Raw genomic sequence first — 17,030 nt, forward strand, 5'->3', positions numbered from 1 at the left:
GGTGGAGATTGTTGCAAGTGATGCCTGGACCCCAGCATTGGAGATATTTGTCGAGATCAAAGGACAGAAGTACTAAAGGTGTCAAGACCAGGAGAAAGCAGCCCAAGTGAGACATCTTCGCAATCACACACGAGGGAGCACAACGACCTTGGCCTGCGCTTCATGCCGGCCCCAGGCTGTGGGTTCCCCTCTCCCACGGTCCTGGATCAGAGCGGCTGCGCCCGTCGCTCCAGGCGCTGTCCGCAGCTGCGCTCGGGCTGGGGCGGCGGCATTTACGGTAGCCAAGGCCCGGGCGCGAGCGGTGTTCCGGTCAGCGGGTGGCGATATTTACGGTACCGACCGCGAGCCCGCGGCAGTGTTGACGGCAGCGGGCTGCCTGGCGGCGCCGAGGTCCTGCGGTCACCAGCCCAGGCGGCCGCCCCTGCACCCAGCGCACCATGCAGCGTGGCCCCCGGTGGCGGTGAGGGGCAGGGGCCCTCCGCCCCGGCCCGCCGCGCCCCGGCCCGCGCCCCCGCCCCCGCCGCCGCCCGAGCGCGGGCCCTGGCCGCCGCCCCTCATGGGTCTGTGCTACAGCCTGAGGCCGCTGCTCTTCGGAGACCCTGAGGACGTCCCCTGCGCGGACCCGGAGTCGCGCCTGGAGGACGCGCGGCCCGGCCCGGTCCCGGCCGGGGCGGCGGGGAGCGATGCCGCCGCGACCCCACCCCCTCGAGGCGGCGGCCAGAGCGCAGCGAGCGCGCGGCCTGGCGCGGACAAGCCGAAGGAGAAGCGGCGGCGGCCGGAGCAGCTGCGCGCCGAGGAGCGCGAGGCGGCCAGGGAGGCGCGGAAAGTGAGCCGCGGCATCGACCGCATGCTGCGCGAGCAGAAGCGCGACCTGCAGCAGACGCACCGGCTCCTGCTGCTGGGTAGGTCCCGCGCGGGCGGGGCTCGACCGGGGCGCGGAGCGCAGCTGGCGGCGGGTGCGCCCTGGGCCCGGGCGGGGTGGGCGACCGTCGCGGACGCGATCGGGGCGGTTTAGACCGCCGCAGGAACCGCCAGCTCGCTCAACTGGCCGCCAGGGTTCTAGCCGACAGTATGTGCTGCAGTCCCTCAGCCGAGAGCACGCTCCTGGTGGTCTTGCTCCTTGGCGGCGCTCGCTGGTTGCGCGCTTGTTACTAATTAATGGGCCTGTCTGGGAAATGTCCTCTCTCCTCCTGTCGATTCCCACGGTGCGTGCTCCGCAGGGACAGCCAAGCCAGCCTCCCGATTCCTGCCTCGGTGTTAGGCAAGTGCAGTTCCTCCAAGCGCGAATGGAAGGGGGCTCACGCGGCCTTTCGGCCTGACCGCTGCGCTGTGTTGGGAAGAGTCGTCGGCCAGGGTGGCTTGATGCCTTCTGGGAAATAACGTCAGCGCCCGAAGCGTCCGCACTTGGCACCTACATGACATTTCGTGGTCCCAGCTCACCCCGACGCTGTGGGAATATTGCTCCTCTCCAGAGCCAGCGGCAGAGGCGCGCGCGGCTGCGCCAGTGTTGGCTGCGCTCACTGCCGGCCGGGGTGTTTCTACCAATTAACTAGAAAACATTTTCTGTGCGCTCGGCTGTAAAATGTGGGGTCCTGGGGAGGCAATGAATGCTCCATGCTACTTGTTACCTTTGAAATTTTAAGGGGGAAAGGGATGTGGGCTTTTTAATTTTTTTAATTTGTTCTAATTAGTTGTACATGACAGTAGAATGCATCTATACATTTTGATAGGTCATACATAAATGAAGTGTAATCTCTCATTTTTCTGATTATACATATTGCAGGATCACATTGGTTATGCAGTCATACATGTGCATGAGGTAATGATGTGGGCCTTTGATGTCCAGTTAGAGATAAAAGAAAGAGTTATCCTTTGGTTCTATGCCCTGCTACTCCAGGGGAAAGAGCTATTCCATGACTGGAGTAAAAACCTGTTTATAAATGAAGGCACCTTTTAAAATCTAGACAACAATAAATTGAATTTAAAAGGGCTCACCCGCTGCGAGATAATTAGAACAACATAAACCTAGCTGCTGTATCACTGGGAAATATCTTTTCCTAAAAAAAGGAATTTTTTTCCAATAAAAAACAAAAAATAAATATGATAGTCCTGCCTTATCTGCAGGGTATTGGATCCAAGGTCCCAGTGGGTAACTGCGGCCACTGTGGCACTAGACCCTGTGTACACCCTGCCTGTTCCAATGCATGCACACCTGTGGTCACGTTCTAATGACACAGTAAGAAATTAATAAGATAGAGCAATCATAGCCATGCTGTAACGGGGGTCACATGAATGTGGCCCCCACGGCGTCTCACTCTGCTGTACTCACTTCCCGTGATGAACGGGATGGCACAGGACTGGAGGGACAGTGAGGCGAATGGCGGTAGCATTGTGACCCTGTGAGATCACCACAGCAGACCTGAGAAGCCAGCGGGCTGCCGAGTGACCACCAGGCAGGTAGCACACGCAGGGTGGACACTGGGAGGGAGGAAGGGAGCAGCAGATTTCCTCGCAGGAGCCAGAAGGGCATCAAGTTGGAACACAGATCGTTTGCTGCAGAAACTTCCCAATTTGCTCTTTTCTTACCACCTGGAACTTGATAACTGAAACTACAGGAAGCAAGACCGTGGAGGAGTGGGCACCAACACATGCTCAGGAAATACGCAGGTCAGCCGGAAAGCAAAGAGGGTTTAACAGCAGCAGACTTCTGTTCAGCACAAGATTCTAGAATAGGACCGAGCAAGCAAGCACTTCAGAGACCTGAGGATGCAGAATCGTGGTCCCAGCACCTCACACCTGGTTAATCCATGGTTACTGTGGGGGGCAAATCATCTCCGACTTCCTGTAACAATTTTGAATGACTGCCCTCTGTATAGACCTTGCTCTCATAGCCTGATACAATGTGTACATCAGCCCCATATCTGAAACAAGCTGTTGGTGCTCAAAGAGTGCACATGTGCTCACCGCGCGTGCGCACATGTGCTCACCGCGCGTGCGCACACACACACACACACACACACACACACACACACACACACACACACTCACAGACCCCTGGAAAGAAATTAATTAGAAATAAATCTGGACACGTGTTTAAAAAGCAAGTCAGGTTAAAGTAACAAAAAGGGAAGAATTATAGTCTCAAGAAATAGAGAAATAAGGGATAGAATTGTGAAAATGTAGTGTTTTAAAGTGATTATACAGTGAAACATAACTCTGAAAAATAAAAAAAGGTGGTTCTGGGGCAGTGGGTAGCTCTGTGGTGGACTGTGTGTTTAGCGTACACCAGACCCTGGCTCAATTCCCAGCACCAAAATAATGATGATAATAATAATTATTGTCATTTTATTTTTTGTAGTTATTTTATTACATATAATGTTATTAATTTTATTATATATCATGCAGGAAATGATGGATATGTAATAAAAATTAATAAACTCTGATTCTGGGAAGGAGAAGTGGGAGATAATGTCTGAAGAACAGAACGGTGAGCTCCAAGGAGCCCATCTCCTGGGACACATTTTGAATGACACACTCATAGGACAGTGTTGGCGAGCTCAGGATCAACGCGCATCCCACTGGAGGCTGAACGAGAGGAAAGCACACTCTGCAGAGGGCGTGTCCCGGATCCTCCAAGGACATCACCCTGAAACACGTGCCCTTACACCAGTCTGATGTAGATTAGGGTTAAACACAGAAAGGTTCCTGGTTGTGCGGGGATTCAGGATGGATTTAGCAGAAAAAGTTTGAATCGGAACCGTGACTTGTGGACTTCTCCTCACCCGGTAGTCTGTTGGCGTCCGGGGACTGGCACCGGGGTCAGAGAACCTGCAGGCTCTGGGCGGGTGCCCTGGCTACAGGGCTGCATCTGGATGGCTCAGTGCTGGGTAGTCCCCAGCTGGCCTGGTCCCCTCGGTCACAGCTCCTCCAGGAAGCCTTCCCACTGACCGGGTCAACCTCTTGGAGCCCCACTTCCTTCCCAGTACCAGTCCCAGTGCATGAACTTACTGGGAGGAGAGGGTGAAATGGGTCGAAGTGACCTACGAGTTCACTCAGGAAGTTGGAATGGTCTCAAAACCCTGAGTCCAGCTGGACCCACAGACTCTCCTCTCTGGGGGCTCCTTAAGCTCTCAGTCCCTAACGGGAGATGTCACATCCTGAAAAGTCTCCTGCAGTTCCAGGTCTCACACGGGGGTCAGGCATCCTGCAGCACCCTGGCAGCCGGCTGCACACCAGCTGGAAGCAGCTGCAGTGGTCCAGCCGAGAGACGGGGTGTGCACGCAGGCGGGCAGGAGCGTCCACGGGAAGCAACAGGCTGGGTGGGAGGGCAGCATCATGGGCTCTCCACCCCTGGGCCAGCGAGCAGGAGGAAGGTGCCTGGGCCTCTCCATGGTGGTGAAGTGGGCTGGCAACCTCCACGGCTGGGCACCTAACAGGGGAGGTGTCAGAGGGACACACTTGGGGTGTGTGGAAGCTGAGTCACCTGGGGCCCCGTGGCGGCAGCTGTGAAGGGCTGGGTGTCCCCTAAGGGTCTGCGGCAGGAGGAACGCCCAGGTGGAGTAGGGAGAAGCCCAGGATGGCGCGCGCCCCACCCCCCGGGGCAGACAGCGCAGGGTGGGAAGGGAAGGGGGCCTGGACGGGCTGGTGGAACTGCAGCCTCCCAAAGGCGCTGGAGGAAGGTGAGCTCAAAGGTAGGGACGGAAAGAACCCACGGTCTCTGCGTTCCTGGGGTCGCCAGCGGAAGACAAACGGAGCAAGCATGGACAGGCCGTGGTGCCTTCTGGGGGAACTTCGCTGCAAGAGGACAAAGCAGCGGAGCCTGGTGCCTCTCTGGTGCCTGCAGTGCGGTGGTTCAGAGGGTGCAGAGGATGCTGCAGCCGCGGCTCCCCCTGGGGAGGAAGAGAGAGGTGGGAGAGGAATCACCCAATTCTTGGAGCTCGGGAAGTTCCCCACCAGGTGTTGTCTCCGCTTTGATGCTGGCCACGGGCTCACCAGGTAAGCGCTGGGTGTGCAGAGGAAGCCCGTCCCCGCCACACCGTTCTGTAATTTAGAGTGAGCTCCTTGGCGGCACGCAGGACTGGCCATGCAGTGGAGAACCAGAGAGGCAGCAGATTCTCTGGCTGACTCCGCCCTTGCCCGGTTTCCAGACACAAGCCTTCTCAACACACTAAGGGGTGGGCCTAAAACCAGCTGGGGCACTGAAAGTGAAATCGGGAAACTTCCTAGACCCCAGCAGCTGCTCAGCTGCCTCGCTGTAACCACAGCGCCTAACCAGAGCAATTTGGTGGAGGGAAAGCTCGTTTTGGCTCGTGGTTCCAGAGGTTCCGTCTTGGTGGGCCAAGTCCATGCTCTGGGCCCAGGTGAAGGGCGTGGTGGAGGAAACCCAGTAATTCAGTTCAGGTGCAAATTCATGAACACTTACTACCTGTGTCTTGGTTGATTCCAAACTGAAATCAGCCCCTTACTGAGAATCGGACGCTGCCAGCTGAAGCAGTGACAGCCTCTTTGTATTCAGGAGTCTGGTGAAAACTGTTCTGTGTTTCGAATCCCCTTTCCTGGGGGGTAGGCAGAGCCCGGGGCCTTGGGGCGGTGGAGCTATGCCACAGAGCAGGCGTCGCACCTTAGTCAGACCCACAGAGCACCCAGCAAGGGGCAGTGCCACCCAGACCCTGCGTGGGAAGGGTGTCCAGTTCTGCTCCGTCCGTGGCTCTGGGCGTGGGGACTGTGCACTCAGGGACGGGGAGAGGGAAACGGCTGTGCCTGCTGCCCCGCTTTGCTGCAAACCTAAAACTGCTGTTTTTAAAAGTCTAAAAAGTCCCTTGCTAGTTAAAGAGTCAGGCGAGAAGCCTTTGTCCTTGATTGGAATCCGAGAGGAGGAGCTGGTGGGGAAGAGGCAGGTCCGCAGGGCCAGAGCGTGGGTTAACTGAAGAAGTCAGGGCCACAGACTCCAGGTCCTCCAAAAGAGGCCAGGTAGGTGGCCAGGGCAGGAAAGACAGTGGACCGTAGCTAAGAGACATGGCCTGTGGATAAGAACAGCCTCAACCGGACACCTCCCTGCAGATCCGGGCGCCTGTGCCCAGCTCTGAGGCTTCAGGCTCGCCCCGTGTACTGACACCTTGCTGGAGACCTGCCCACCCGCACCCTCGCTGGCCCTGGTCCCTGCAGGCTGCCACGGCTCCGGTCTCTCCCAGCGCCCTGGAGGCAGCGCGTCGGGGAAGCTGCCTTCCACCCCTCTCTGCTTTTATCTGCTGTCCAGGGGAAACGTTAGTAAGTGCAGAGGCCCACGACCCGCTTTCCTCTGACCCTGCAGAGCAGGCCTGAGGTGTAGGTCCGCAGTGCCGTGCTCTAGACGGCGTCAGTGAGCGTCTGGAGAAGCCTTTTCCCCTGTAAGGAAGGGACCCCCACCCTGCCAGGAAGGGCCCGTCCACACCCTGGGCACGGGCTTTGTTCGTGGAGTCCCTTTTTTACTCACAACCACACACATTCCTCTAGCGTCCACTGTGTGCTTCTCTGGGTCACAGAGTCCCAGGGTGGAGGGCACAGCCTCTGCTCTGCCCGGGTGGCATTCCCCACAGGCTCTGCCTGGGACATGGGGCATTGGGGACCAAGTGCACTTTGGAGGACACATTGGAACGGTGGTGGTGGGTCACAGCGACTGAGCCCCCAGGTCACACATGGCAGGTCACACGGGACTTGGAAGTACAGCCTGGAGTGCAAGGACAGTGTCCCCCGCCCTGCCACAACATCAGCAAGGCCTTCGGGAGACCCACCGCAGGCTGCGTCCACAACCCAAGTGCCTGGAGCTGGAGAGGTGTCCACCGCACCTCTGCGGCCAGGGCCTTGCGTCAGAGGGTGAGAACGGTGAGGAGTGGGTCCCGTGAGGTCAGCATGCAGCAGGACAGGCCTATTGCACTGACCTGCCCCGAACACCTGCCAGCCCGCGGGTGCAGAGGAACGGGACCCACGTGTGGCCTGGCCTGGGGCCTCAGACGTCACTCTGAGCTCTCGGATAGCAGTGTTTTCTTATCAAGTCGTGCTCTTCCGGGGGACATCGACTCCGATCTGGGAAATTATGCCTGGGTAGACGTTAGGAGCCCAGCACCTAAAGGTATTTAAATTTTTGCAGCTTTTTTGATATTGTAACTGAGATGCATAAAATTGCACATGTTCAAGTGTCTGATCCGATTCATTCTAACACGAGTGCACCCCCAACACCATCCCTGTGGCTGAGGGAAATGAGCATAGCCGTCACCCCGTTTCCTCCTGCCCCTCCTCTGCTTCTACTCGGGTAGTACTTGATGTGGTGCCACCCTCTAGAATGTCTGGATGTGTGATTCAGAGCCACCGGCGGCAGGCACAGCTCTCTAGAATGCACTCCTCGGGTGACGGAAGCTTCGCGTTCCTCCCTGCCCCTGGAAACCACCATTCCATTCTCCACTTTTGAGTCTGACTGCTGTGGATTCCGGGTGTGACTTAAATTGGGCAGCTTGCTTCCTTGTGTGACCCGTGCATTTCACTAGCACGACGTCCTCCAGGGCCATCCGTCCGTGGTGTCACACCGGGGAGGATTTCCTCTTTTTGAAGGCTGTGTAATACTCCGCTGCATGTGTCTGCCACATCCTGGTTGTCCATTCATGAACCCATGCACATTTCAGTTGTTCCTGTGTGTTGCCTGTTATGAGTAATGTCCTGGTGAACACCGGAGAGCAGCTCTCTCTCTGAGACACTGATTCATGTTTGAGGACACACACCAAGAGTCGGGATCGCTGGGTCACGCGGTGGTTCTCCTTTGAGCTCTCCTCGGCAGCTGTGCGTGTTGTGTCCCCCAGCAGCGTACAAGGGTGCTGACCCCACATCCCCGCCGACACTGGCTGCCGTTTGGTCCTGACTGGCCTTCCTAGCAGCTGCGAGGCCGTCACTCACTGCTGTTTTCATTTTCAGGTCTGCATATTCCTGCTGGCGAGTGACGTCAGCATTTCCTCACCACGAGTTGGCCATTTGCACGTCTCCCTGGAGAAGCGTCTGTTCACATCCTCCGCCCGTCTCTCAGTGAGCGCCCTGGCTGTTTGCAGGTGGCGTGTAGGACAGGGCTGTTTTGGAGAGGGGCCGCTTACGGGTGCGTGGCTGGCACCTCTGCCTGCCCTCGGGGTCCTCTCGCTCTTGGACCGCCCCCGCCGCTGGGCGCAGCTCTCTGGCCGGAGGTCAGCCGCTTGGCCTCTTGTTGGTGGCGTGTGCTCTCGGTATGGTCCCAGAGGCCCCCCGGCAGGCCACCGTGGGGAGTCTCCCCTGCGCCTTCTCCAGCAGCCTTCAGTTCAGGCCCTGCCTCTGTCTTAAGCCAAGCTGGTCGTCCTCAACGGCGGTCAGGTGTGCGCCCTGCCTCGTTCCTGTCCCCGTGGATGGCGGCTGCAGACAAGTGGCACTCTTGTTGAAGGCGGCCCTTCCCCATCGCGTATTCTTGGTTCCCTGGCCACACACACACACGGATGTGTGTCTGGCCCCTGTTCTGTTCCCTTGGTCCATAGGTCTGTCTTTATGCCAAAACCAGATCAGCCGTTCTGCCTTTGGGCTACCTTTTGAGACCAGGGTCTGACACTCCAGTTCTGCCCCTTTTCTCAAGGTTGCTTTGCCTGCTCCTGCTGGTCTTTTGTGGTTCCAGGTGACTCTCAGGATTGATTTTCTACTTCTGTGAGAGTGGCTCAGATTGTGAGGGACTTTGTTGCCTCTGTAGCACAGACGTTTTAACGGTGTGAAATGGTCCTGTTGGGCAGTGTGGCTTGTCCTTCCACTTGTTTGTGTCTTCTTTAATCTTTTACATTGCTGTTTTGTAGTTTGGGGTTTGTAAGTCTTTCATCTTCTTGGTTAATGCCCAAATATTTTATTACCTTTCATGTTATTAGAAATGGGATTGTTTTCGTAGTTTCATGTTCGGATATTTCATTGTTTGAATAGAGAAATGGGACTGACTTTCCTCTACTTATTTTATATCCTGCAACTTTTCTGAAGTCACTGAATGGTCCTGCCAGTCTTTCGAGGGACTTTGGGGTTCTCGTGAGTAAGATGACGCCATCTGCACTCCGATTTTTGTCCCTCCTCCTCTCCCGCTTGGATACCTTTTGTTTCTTTCTTTCTTTTTTGTTTTTAATTTATTTTTATTGTAAACAAATGGGATGCATGTTGTTTCTGTTTGTACATGGAGTAACAGCATACCATTTGTGTACTCATACATTTACATAGGGTAATGATGTTTGATTCATTCTGTTATTTTTTCCTTCCCCCCCCACCCCTCCGACCCCTCTTTTCCCTCTACACAGTCCCTCCTTCCTCCATTCTTGCCTCCCTCCCACCTCCCATTATGTGTCATCATCCGCTTATCAGTGAGATCATTCGTCCTTTGGGTTTTTGAGATTGGCTTATCTCACTTAACATGATATTCTCCAATTTCATCCATTTGCCTGCAAATGCCATAATTTTATTATTCTTTATAGCTGAGTAATATTCCATTGTATATATATACCACTGTTTCTTTATCCATTCATCAATTGAAGGGCATCTAGGTTGGTTCCACAATCTGGCTATTGTGAATTGAGCAGCGATGAACATTGATGTGGCTGTATCTCTGTAGTATGCTGATTTTAAGTCCTTTGGGTATAGGCCGAGGAGTGGGATAGCTGGGTCAAATGGTAGGTCCATTCCAAGTTTTCTAAGGAATCTCCACACTGCTTTCCAGAGTGGCTGCACTAATTTGCAGTCCCACCAGCAATGTATGAGTGTACCTTTCTCCCCACATCCACTTCAACACCTATTGTTGCTTGTATTCTTGATAATCGCCATTCTAATTGGGGTGAGATGGAATCTTAGTGTAGTTTTGATTTGCATTTCTCTTATTACTAAAGATGGTGAACATTTTTTCATATGTTTGCTGACTGCTTGTGGATCTTCTTCTGTGAAGTGTCTGTTCATATCCTTAGCCCATTTGTTGATTGGGTTATTTGTATTCTTGGTGTAGAGTTTTTTGAGTTCTTTATATATTCTGGAAATTAGTGCTCTATGTGACGTATGAGTGGCAAAGATTTCTCCCACTCTGTAGGCTCTCTCTTCGCATTGCTGATAGTTTCCTTTGCTCAGAGAAAGCTATTTAGTTTGAACCTATCCCAGTTGTTGATTCTTGCTTTTATTTCATGTGCTATGGGAGTCCTGTTAAGGAAGTCTGATTCTAAGCCGACATATTGAAGATTTGGACCTACTTTTTCTTCTATAAGATGCAGGGTCTCTGGTCTGCTTCCAAGATCCTTGATCCACTGTGAGTTGATTTTTGTGCAGGGTGAGAGATAGGGGTTTAGTTTCATTCTGTTGCATATGGATTTCCAGTTTTCCCAGCACCATTTGTTGAAGAGGCTATCTTTTCTCCATTGCATATTTTTGGCACCTTTGCCTAGTATTAGAAAATTGTATTTATTTGGGTTTGTGTCCATGCCCTCTATTCTGTACCATTGATCTATCTGTCTATTTTGGTGCCAATACCATGCCGTTTTTGTTACTATTGCTTTGTAGTATAGTTGAAGTTCTGGTATTGCAATACCCCCTGTTTCATTCTTCCTGCTAAGGATTGCTTTAGCTATTCTGGGTTTCTTATTCTTCCAGATGAATTTCATGATTGCTTGCTCTATTTTTGTAAGGTACGTCATTGGGATTTTAATTGGAATTGCATTGAATCTGTACAGCACTTTTGGTAGTATGGCCATTTTGACAATATTAATTCTGCATATCCAAGAACATGGGAGATGTTTCCATCTTCTAAGGTCTTCCTCAATTTCTTTCTTCAATGTTTTGTAGTTTTCATTGTAAAGATCTTTTACCTCTTTGGTTAGATTGATTCCCAAGATTTTTTTTTTTTTTTTTTGAGGCTATTGCAAATGGAGTTGTTTTCCTCATTTCCCTTTTAGATGTTTCGTCACTTGCATATAAAAAGTGCTTTAGATGTATGCGTGTTGATTTTATAGCCTGCTATTTTGCTGAATTCATTGATGAGGTCTAGAAGTTTTCTGGAGGAGGTTTTTGGATCCTCTAAATATAGAATCATGTCATCCGCAAATAGTGACAGCTTAAGTTCCTCTTTTCCTATTAGTATCCCTTTAATTTCTTTAGACTGCCTAATTGCTCTGGCTAGAATTTCGAGGACAATGTTGAATAGAAGTGGTTAAAGAGGACATCCCTGTCTTGTTCCCATTTTTAAAGGGAATGGTTTCAGTTTTTCTCCATTAAGAATGATGTTGGCCATGGGCTTAGCATAAAAATAGCCTTTACAATGTTCAGGTATGTTCCTACTATCCCTATTTTTTCTAGTGTTTTGAGCATGAAGGGTTGTTGTATTTTGTTGAACGCTTTTCTGTGTCAATTGATATAACCATATGACTCTTATCCTTAAGTCTATTGACATGATGGATTACGTTTATTTATTTACGGATGTTAAACCATTCTTGCATTCCAGGGATGAACCCCACTTGATCGTGGGCACAATTTTCTTAATATGTTTTTGGATACAGTTTGCCAATATTTTGTTAAGGATCTTTTCATCTATATTCATCAAGGATATTGGTCTAAAATTTCCTTTCCTTGATGTGTCTTTGCCTAGTTTGGGTATGAGGGTGATATTAGCTTCATAGAATGAGTTCAGTTGGGTACCCTCCTTTTCTATTTCCTGGAATACTTTGAGAAGTATTGGAATGAGTTCTTCTTTGAAGGTCTTGTAGAACTCAGCTGAGAATCCATCTGGTCCTGGGCTTTTCTTGGATAGTAGGTTTTTAATGCCTTCTTCTATTTCATTGCTTGATATTGATCTGTTTAAATTGTGTATGTCCTCCTGGTTCCGTTTGGGAGGAGCATATGTCTCTAGAAATTTGTCAATGTCTTCGGTAGTTTCTATTTTGTTGGAATACAGATTTTCAAAGTAGCTTCTCATTACGTTCTGTATTTCAGTGGTGTCTGTCATGATATTTCCTTTTTCATCATGAATTTTAGTAATTTGAGTTTTCTCTCTCCTTCTCTTTGTCAGTGTGGCTAAGTGTTTGTCTATTTTGTTTACTTTCTCAAAGAACCAACTTTTTGCTTTGTCAATTTTTTGAATTGTTTCTTTTGTTTCAATTTCATTGATTTCAGCTCTGATTTTAATGATTTCCTGTCTTCTACTACTTTTGCTGTTGTTCTGTTCTTCTTTTTCTAGGGCTTTGAGCTGTAATGTTACGTCATTTAGTTGTTGACTTTTCATTCGTTTCTGGAATGCACTCCATGCAATGAATTTTCCTCTTAGTACCACTTTCATAGTGTCCCAGAGATTTTGATACATTGTATCGTCGTTCTCATTGACCTTTAAGAATTTTTTTATCTCCTCCCTGATGTTTTTTGTTATCCATGTTTCATTCAATAGCATATTATTTAGTCTCCAAGTGTTGGAGTAATTTCTGTTTTTTATTTTGTCATTGATTTCTACTCTCAGTCCATTATGATCTGATAGAACACAAGGTATTATCTCTATTTTTTTGCATTTCCTAAGGGCTGCTTTGTGCATAACATATGGTCTATTTTCGAGAAGTTTCCATGTGCTGCTGAGAAGAAAGTGAATCCGCTCGTTGATGGATGGAATAGTCTACATATGTCTATTAAGTCTAGGTTATTGATTCTGTTATTGAGTTCTATGGTTTATTTGGTTGGATTTTGTTTGGAAGATCTATCTAGTGGTGACAGCGGTGCGTTAAAGTCACGCAGAATTATTGTGTTGTGGTCTATGTGATTCTTGAAATTGAGAAGGATTTGTTTGATGTACAGGGATGCACCATTCTTGGGCATAAATATTTACTATTGTTATGTCTTCCTGATTTATGGTTCCCTTAAGCAGTATGAAATGTCCTTCTTTATCCCTTCTGACTAACTTTGGCTTGAAGTCCACTTTATCTGATATAAGGATGGAAACCCCTGCTTTTTCACTGAGTCCATGTGCATGGTAGGTTTTTTCCCATCCTTTCACCTTTAGTCTGTGGATGTCTTTTTCTATGAGATGAGTCTCTTGCAGGCAGCATATTGTTGGGTCTTTCTTTTTAATCCATTCTGCCAATCTATGTCTTTTGATTGATGAGTTTAGGCCATTAATGTTCAGGGTTATTATTGAGATATGATTCGTATTCCCAGTCATTTGGGCTTATTTTTGGTTTTTAAGTTGGCTTGGTTTCTCCTTTGAGTGGTTTTTCTCTAAGGTAGTTCCTCCCTCCCTTTTCTGACCTACATTGTTGTTTTTCATTTCCTCCTCATGGAATATTTTATTGAGAACATTCTGTAGTGCAGGCTTTCTATTTGTAACTTCTTTTAACTTTTGTTTATCATGGAAGGATTTTATTTCTTCTTCAAATCTGGTTAGTTTTGCTGGGTATAGGATTCTTGGTTGGCAATCATGTTCTTTCAGAGCTGGAAATATGTTGTTCCAGGCCCTTCTAGCTTTTAGAGTCTGGGTTGAGAAGTCGGCTGCTATCCGTATTGGTCTCCCCCTATATGTAATCTGATGCTTTTCTCTCGTGGCCTTCAAAATCCTATCTTTATTTTGAATGTTAGGCATGTTCATCATAATGTGTGTTGGTGTGGATCTGTTGTGATTCTGTGCATTTGGTGTTCTGTAAGCCTCTTGTATTTGATTTTCCATTTCACTCTTCAGGTTTGGAAAATTTTCTGATATTATTTCATTGAATAGGTTGTTCATTCCTTTGGTTTGTATCTCTGTGCCTTCCTCAATCCCAATAATTCTTAAATTTGGTCTTTTCATGATGTCCCATAGTTCTTGGAGATTCTGTTCATGATTTCTTACCATCTTCTCTGTTTGGGCAACTTTATTTTCAAGATTAAATATTTTGTCTTCATTGTCTGAGGTTCTGTCTTCCAAGTGATCTAGTCTTTTGGTGATGCTTTCCACTGAGTTTTTTATTTGGTTTATTGTTTCCTTCATTTCAAGGATTTCCATTTGGTTTTTTTGGAGAATCTCTATCTCTTTGTTGAAATGATCTTTTGCTTCCTGCAGGTGCTCTTTCAGCTTATTGGTATTATCATTCATTGCCTGCATTTGTTCTCTAATCTCATCCTTTTCTTCTCAAATCATCTTAATCATGTATAATCTGAAGTCCTTTTCTGACATTTCTTCTAACATACTGTCATTGGATTCTATTAATATAGAATCTAGATTTGTTTGGATCATTTTCTTCCCTTGTTTTTTCATGTTGTTCATGTATCTTCCCCTCTAGCAGTGCAGATCTGGGGTATTGCAGATTTCCCCCTATAGGCTTATAGTGGCCCTATAGGTTTCCAAAACCCTTTCTTTAAGGGGAGATCAATATTAGCAGTGCCCAAATCAGACACTATGCAATCCTAGACCAAATAGCCCCTATGGGGACAATAACAAAATTGTCATAATAAACAGAATGAGTTCAAATGTTATCTTCGGTAAAACAAACAGATTTGCAATAAGGTCTGCAGTTTCTAATGGAGGACAAAGAGGATGCAGAGGGATGAAGAATGTGGCTGTTAATGGGATAAGAAAAGAATGTACAGAAGTTCTAGATAATAGAAAGGGTGAGAGTGTAATCAAAAGAAATCGGATGTTAGCATGCAAAAAAGGGAGAAAGAGACTCTGAGAGAACAGGTAAACAAAAGGAAAAGAGAGCAAGAAAAGTAAAGAAATAAAAACTTAAATTTTTTAAATAAGGAAAAAAAAGAAAATCTACGTTATAACAGTCATATAGTAATGAAACCTCCCAGTGTTCAGTAACCTGATGCATGAGAGGTACCTGACAATAAGCTTCAAGTCTCCAGCAGGCCTCTGAGGATGGGATTTGCCCCACCTAAAGATCGGAGCTACGGCTTCCAGGATTATCCAAGATGGCTGCTCTGGCTTTGAAATGTGTTGGCAAATGGGGAGCTGCAGCTCAGGGGTGGACGTGGTCAGCTGGAGGTCCTAGAGGCAGGATGCAGTTGGTCAGGCAGGGGTCCTGGAGGTCGGGTGTGTTTGGTGTGGTTGTGGGATCCTGGAGGCCGGGTGCAATCAGTCGGTTTGGGGTCTCCATGATAGGCCACAGTCAGTTGATCTGGGGGTCCTGGTGGCAGGGAGCGGTCAGTTGATGACTGCCCCAGAGGGCCCCAGAGGCAGGGAGTGATCGGTCGGGCTGAGGGATCCTGGAGACGGGGCTCAGTCAGTCCGGCCAGGGGTCCTACCGGGCCTGAATGTTGTCTCAAAATGGCAGCAGCCATGTGTAATCAAACCTGCAGGTACTGTGACAGTGAACTTCCAGGGAACAGTAGGCAGTTGGTGCTCCACTGGCGGTCAGCGATCAGTTTGCTGACTCTTGTAGGTCGATTGGGAGGTGAACCTCATGCGTTGGGCGATGGATAGGGGTAAGGCAGGCGATGGACAGGCGAGAGGGAGGCAAATGGTGGATGATAGACACCTGACAGTGAGCAATCTGCACTCAAAAAAGGCATCGATATGCTGGCAGACTGCAGGTCATCACAGCAGACAAATGGGTAAACAGCAGGGGATCGATAAGCAGCAGAAACTGCCTTGCCGAGAAACAGATATCCTCTGCTTGAAACCGGCGTTACGGAGCAACAAGGAACGCAGCCTCCCTCTAGTCCGCCATCTTGGATCTCCCCTTTTGTTTCTTTTTCCTGCCTGATTGCTCTGGCTGCCACTGCTAGTGTGATGTCGAACAGAAATGGTGACAGTGGCTGTCCTTGCCTTGTCTCTGACCTCGTCTCCGACCTTGGAGGAAGAGCGTTCAGTTTTCACCACTGAGAATGATGGCAGCTGTGGGCTTCTCCTTCTCGGCCTGTATCGTGCTGAGTCAAACTCCTTCTCTCCCTGACATTCCGGGTAAACCACAGAGCAGTGCTGAGCTCTGTCAGATGCTCTTCTGCGGCTAGTGGGACAGTCATGCGACATCTTTGGGACCCGTTCTGTTCATCTGGGCCAATTTGCATGTGTCATACCAGTCTGCATCTGCATCCAGACACCCCCACCTCTTGGGAGACCTGGTGTCTCCTCTCTTAATATGCTGCCGATCCAGTTGGGTGGTATTTTGTTGAGGATCATTCTATCTGTGATGACCAGGGATACTAACCTATAGTTTTGTTTTGTTTTGTTTTGTTTTGTTTTTGGTGTGTCATGAAACACCACAGCATCACATGAGTTCAGAAGTGTAACCTCTTCTTCAGTTATTTGAAAGGGTTTGAGAAGGATTGGTGTTAATTCTTCAAATGTTGGATAAATTTCACCAGTGAAATTTTAATCATAAAAGAGTGTTGACTTTCAGCAAATTTTCATCTGGTGCTGAGCTTTTATTTCTTGGGATGTTTGGAATCACTGATCAGTCTCCTTATTCAGGAATGCTCTGGGTTCATATTTTTCTATTTATTCATGACTCAGACTTAGTAAGTTGCATATTTCTAGAAAAGTATCTATTTTATCGGCATTTCTGACCCTTTCTGTCTCTGTGGTATCAGCTGTGAAGCCTTGTCTTTCCTTTTTGAATTTATTTCAGTCTTCTCTCCTTTTTCTTAGTCTAGCTAAACATTTATCAATTTTATCTTTTCTCCCCACCACCAGAGTTTTAAAAAAAATAAAATAAAAGTATCTGTACAATTTAGGCTGAGATAGCAGTCACTTGGCTGTTGAGGATTCAGAAGCAGATGTGTGTGATTTTGATTTGGGGGACTTACTGGGGTCACACCAGGTCCTTGCTACATAATAGATAAGCACTTTACCTCTAAGCTACATCCCCAGCCTGTTTTTATATTTTATTTAGAAACAGGGTCTCTCTGAGTCACTTAGGGCCTCGCTAGATGCTAAGGCTGTCCCCAAACTTGCAATCTTCCTGCCTCAGCCTCCAAGTAGCTAGGATTATAGGCATGAGCCACCATGCCCCACTTTTGAGTTGGAATTGTTTAAATTTTTCTTTTTGGCTTGCTTCAAAAAAAACTGAGAGTGCAGGCAACATGGT

At 48.8% G+C, this 17,030-nt stretch overlaps 1 protein-coding gene across 1 annotated transcript in view; it reads left to right on the forward strand.

The window, feature by feature from the left end:
• Window positions 1–416: 416 nt before the first annotated feature.
• Window positions 417–17,030, forward strand: part of GNAL (G protein subunit alpha L) — a 133,322-nt gene continuing 116,708 nt past the window's right edge. The window contains exon 1 of the mRNA XM_079108873.1: window positions 417–902. Within this exon, the coding sequence (XP_078964999.1) occupies window positions 557–902 (346 nt within the window). The 5' untranslated portion in view covers window positions 417–556. The remainder of the gene's footprint in view (window positions 903–17,030) is intronic.

The sequence above is a fragment of the Sciurus vulgaris genome, assembly GCF_902686455.1.
Source record: "Sciurus vulgaris genome assembly, chromosome: 13".
In the NCBI taxonomy this organism is placed as follows: domain Eukaryota; kingdom Metazoa; phylum Chordata; class Mammalia; order Rodentia; family Sciuridae; genus Sciurus; species Sciurus vulgaris.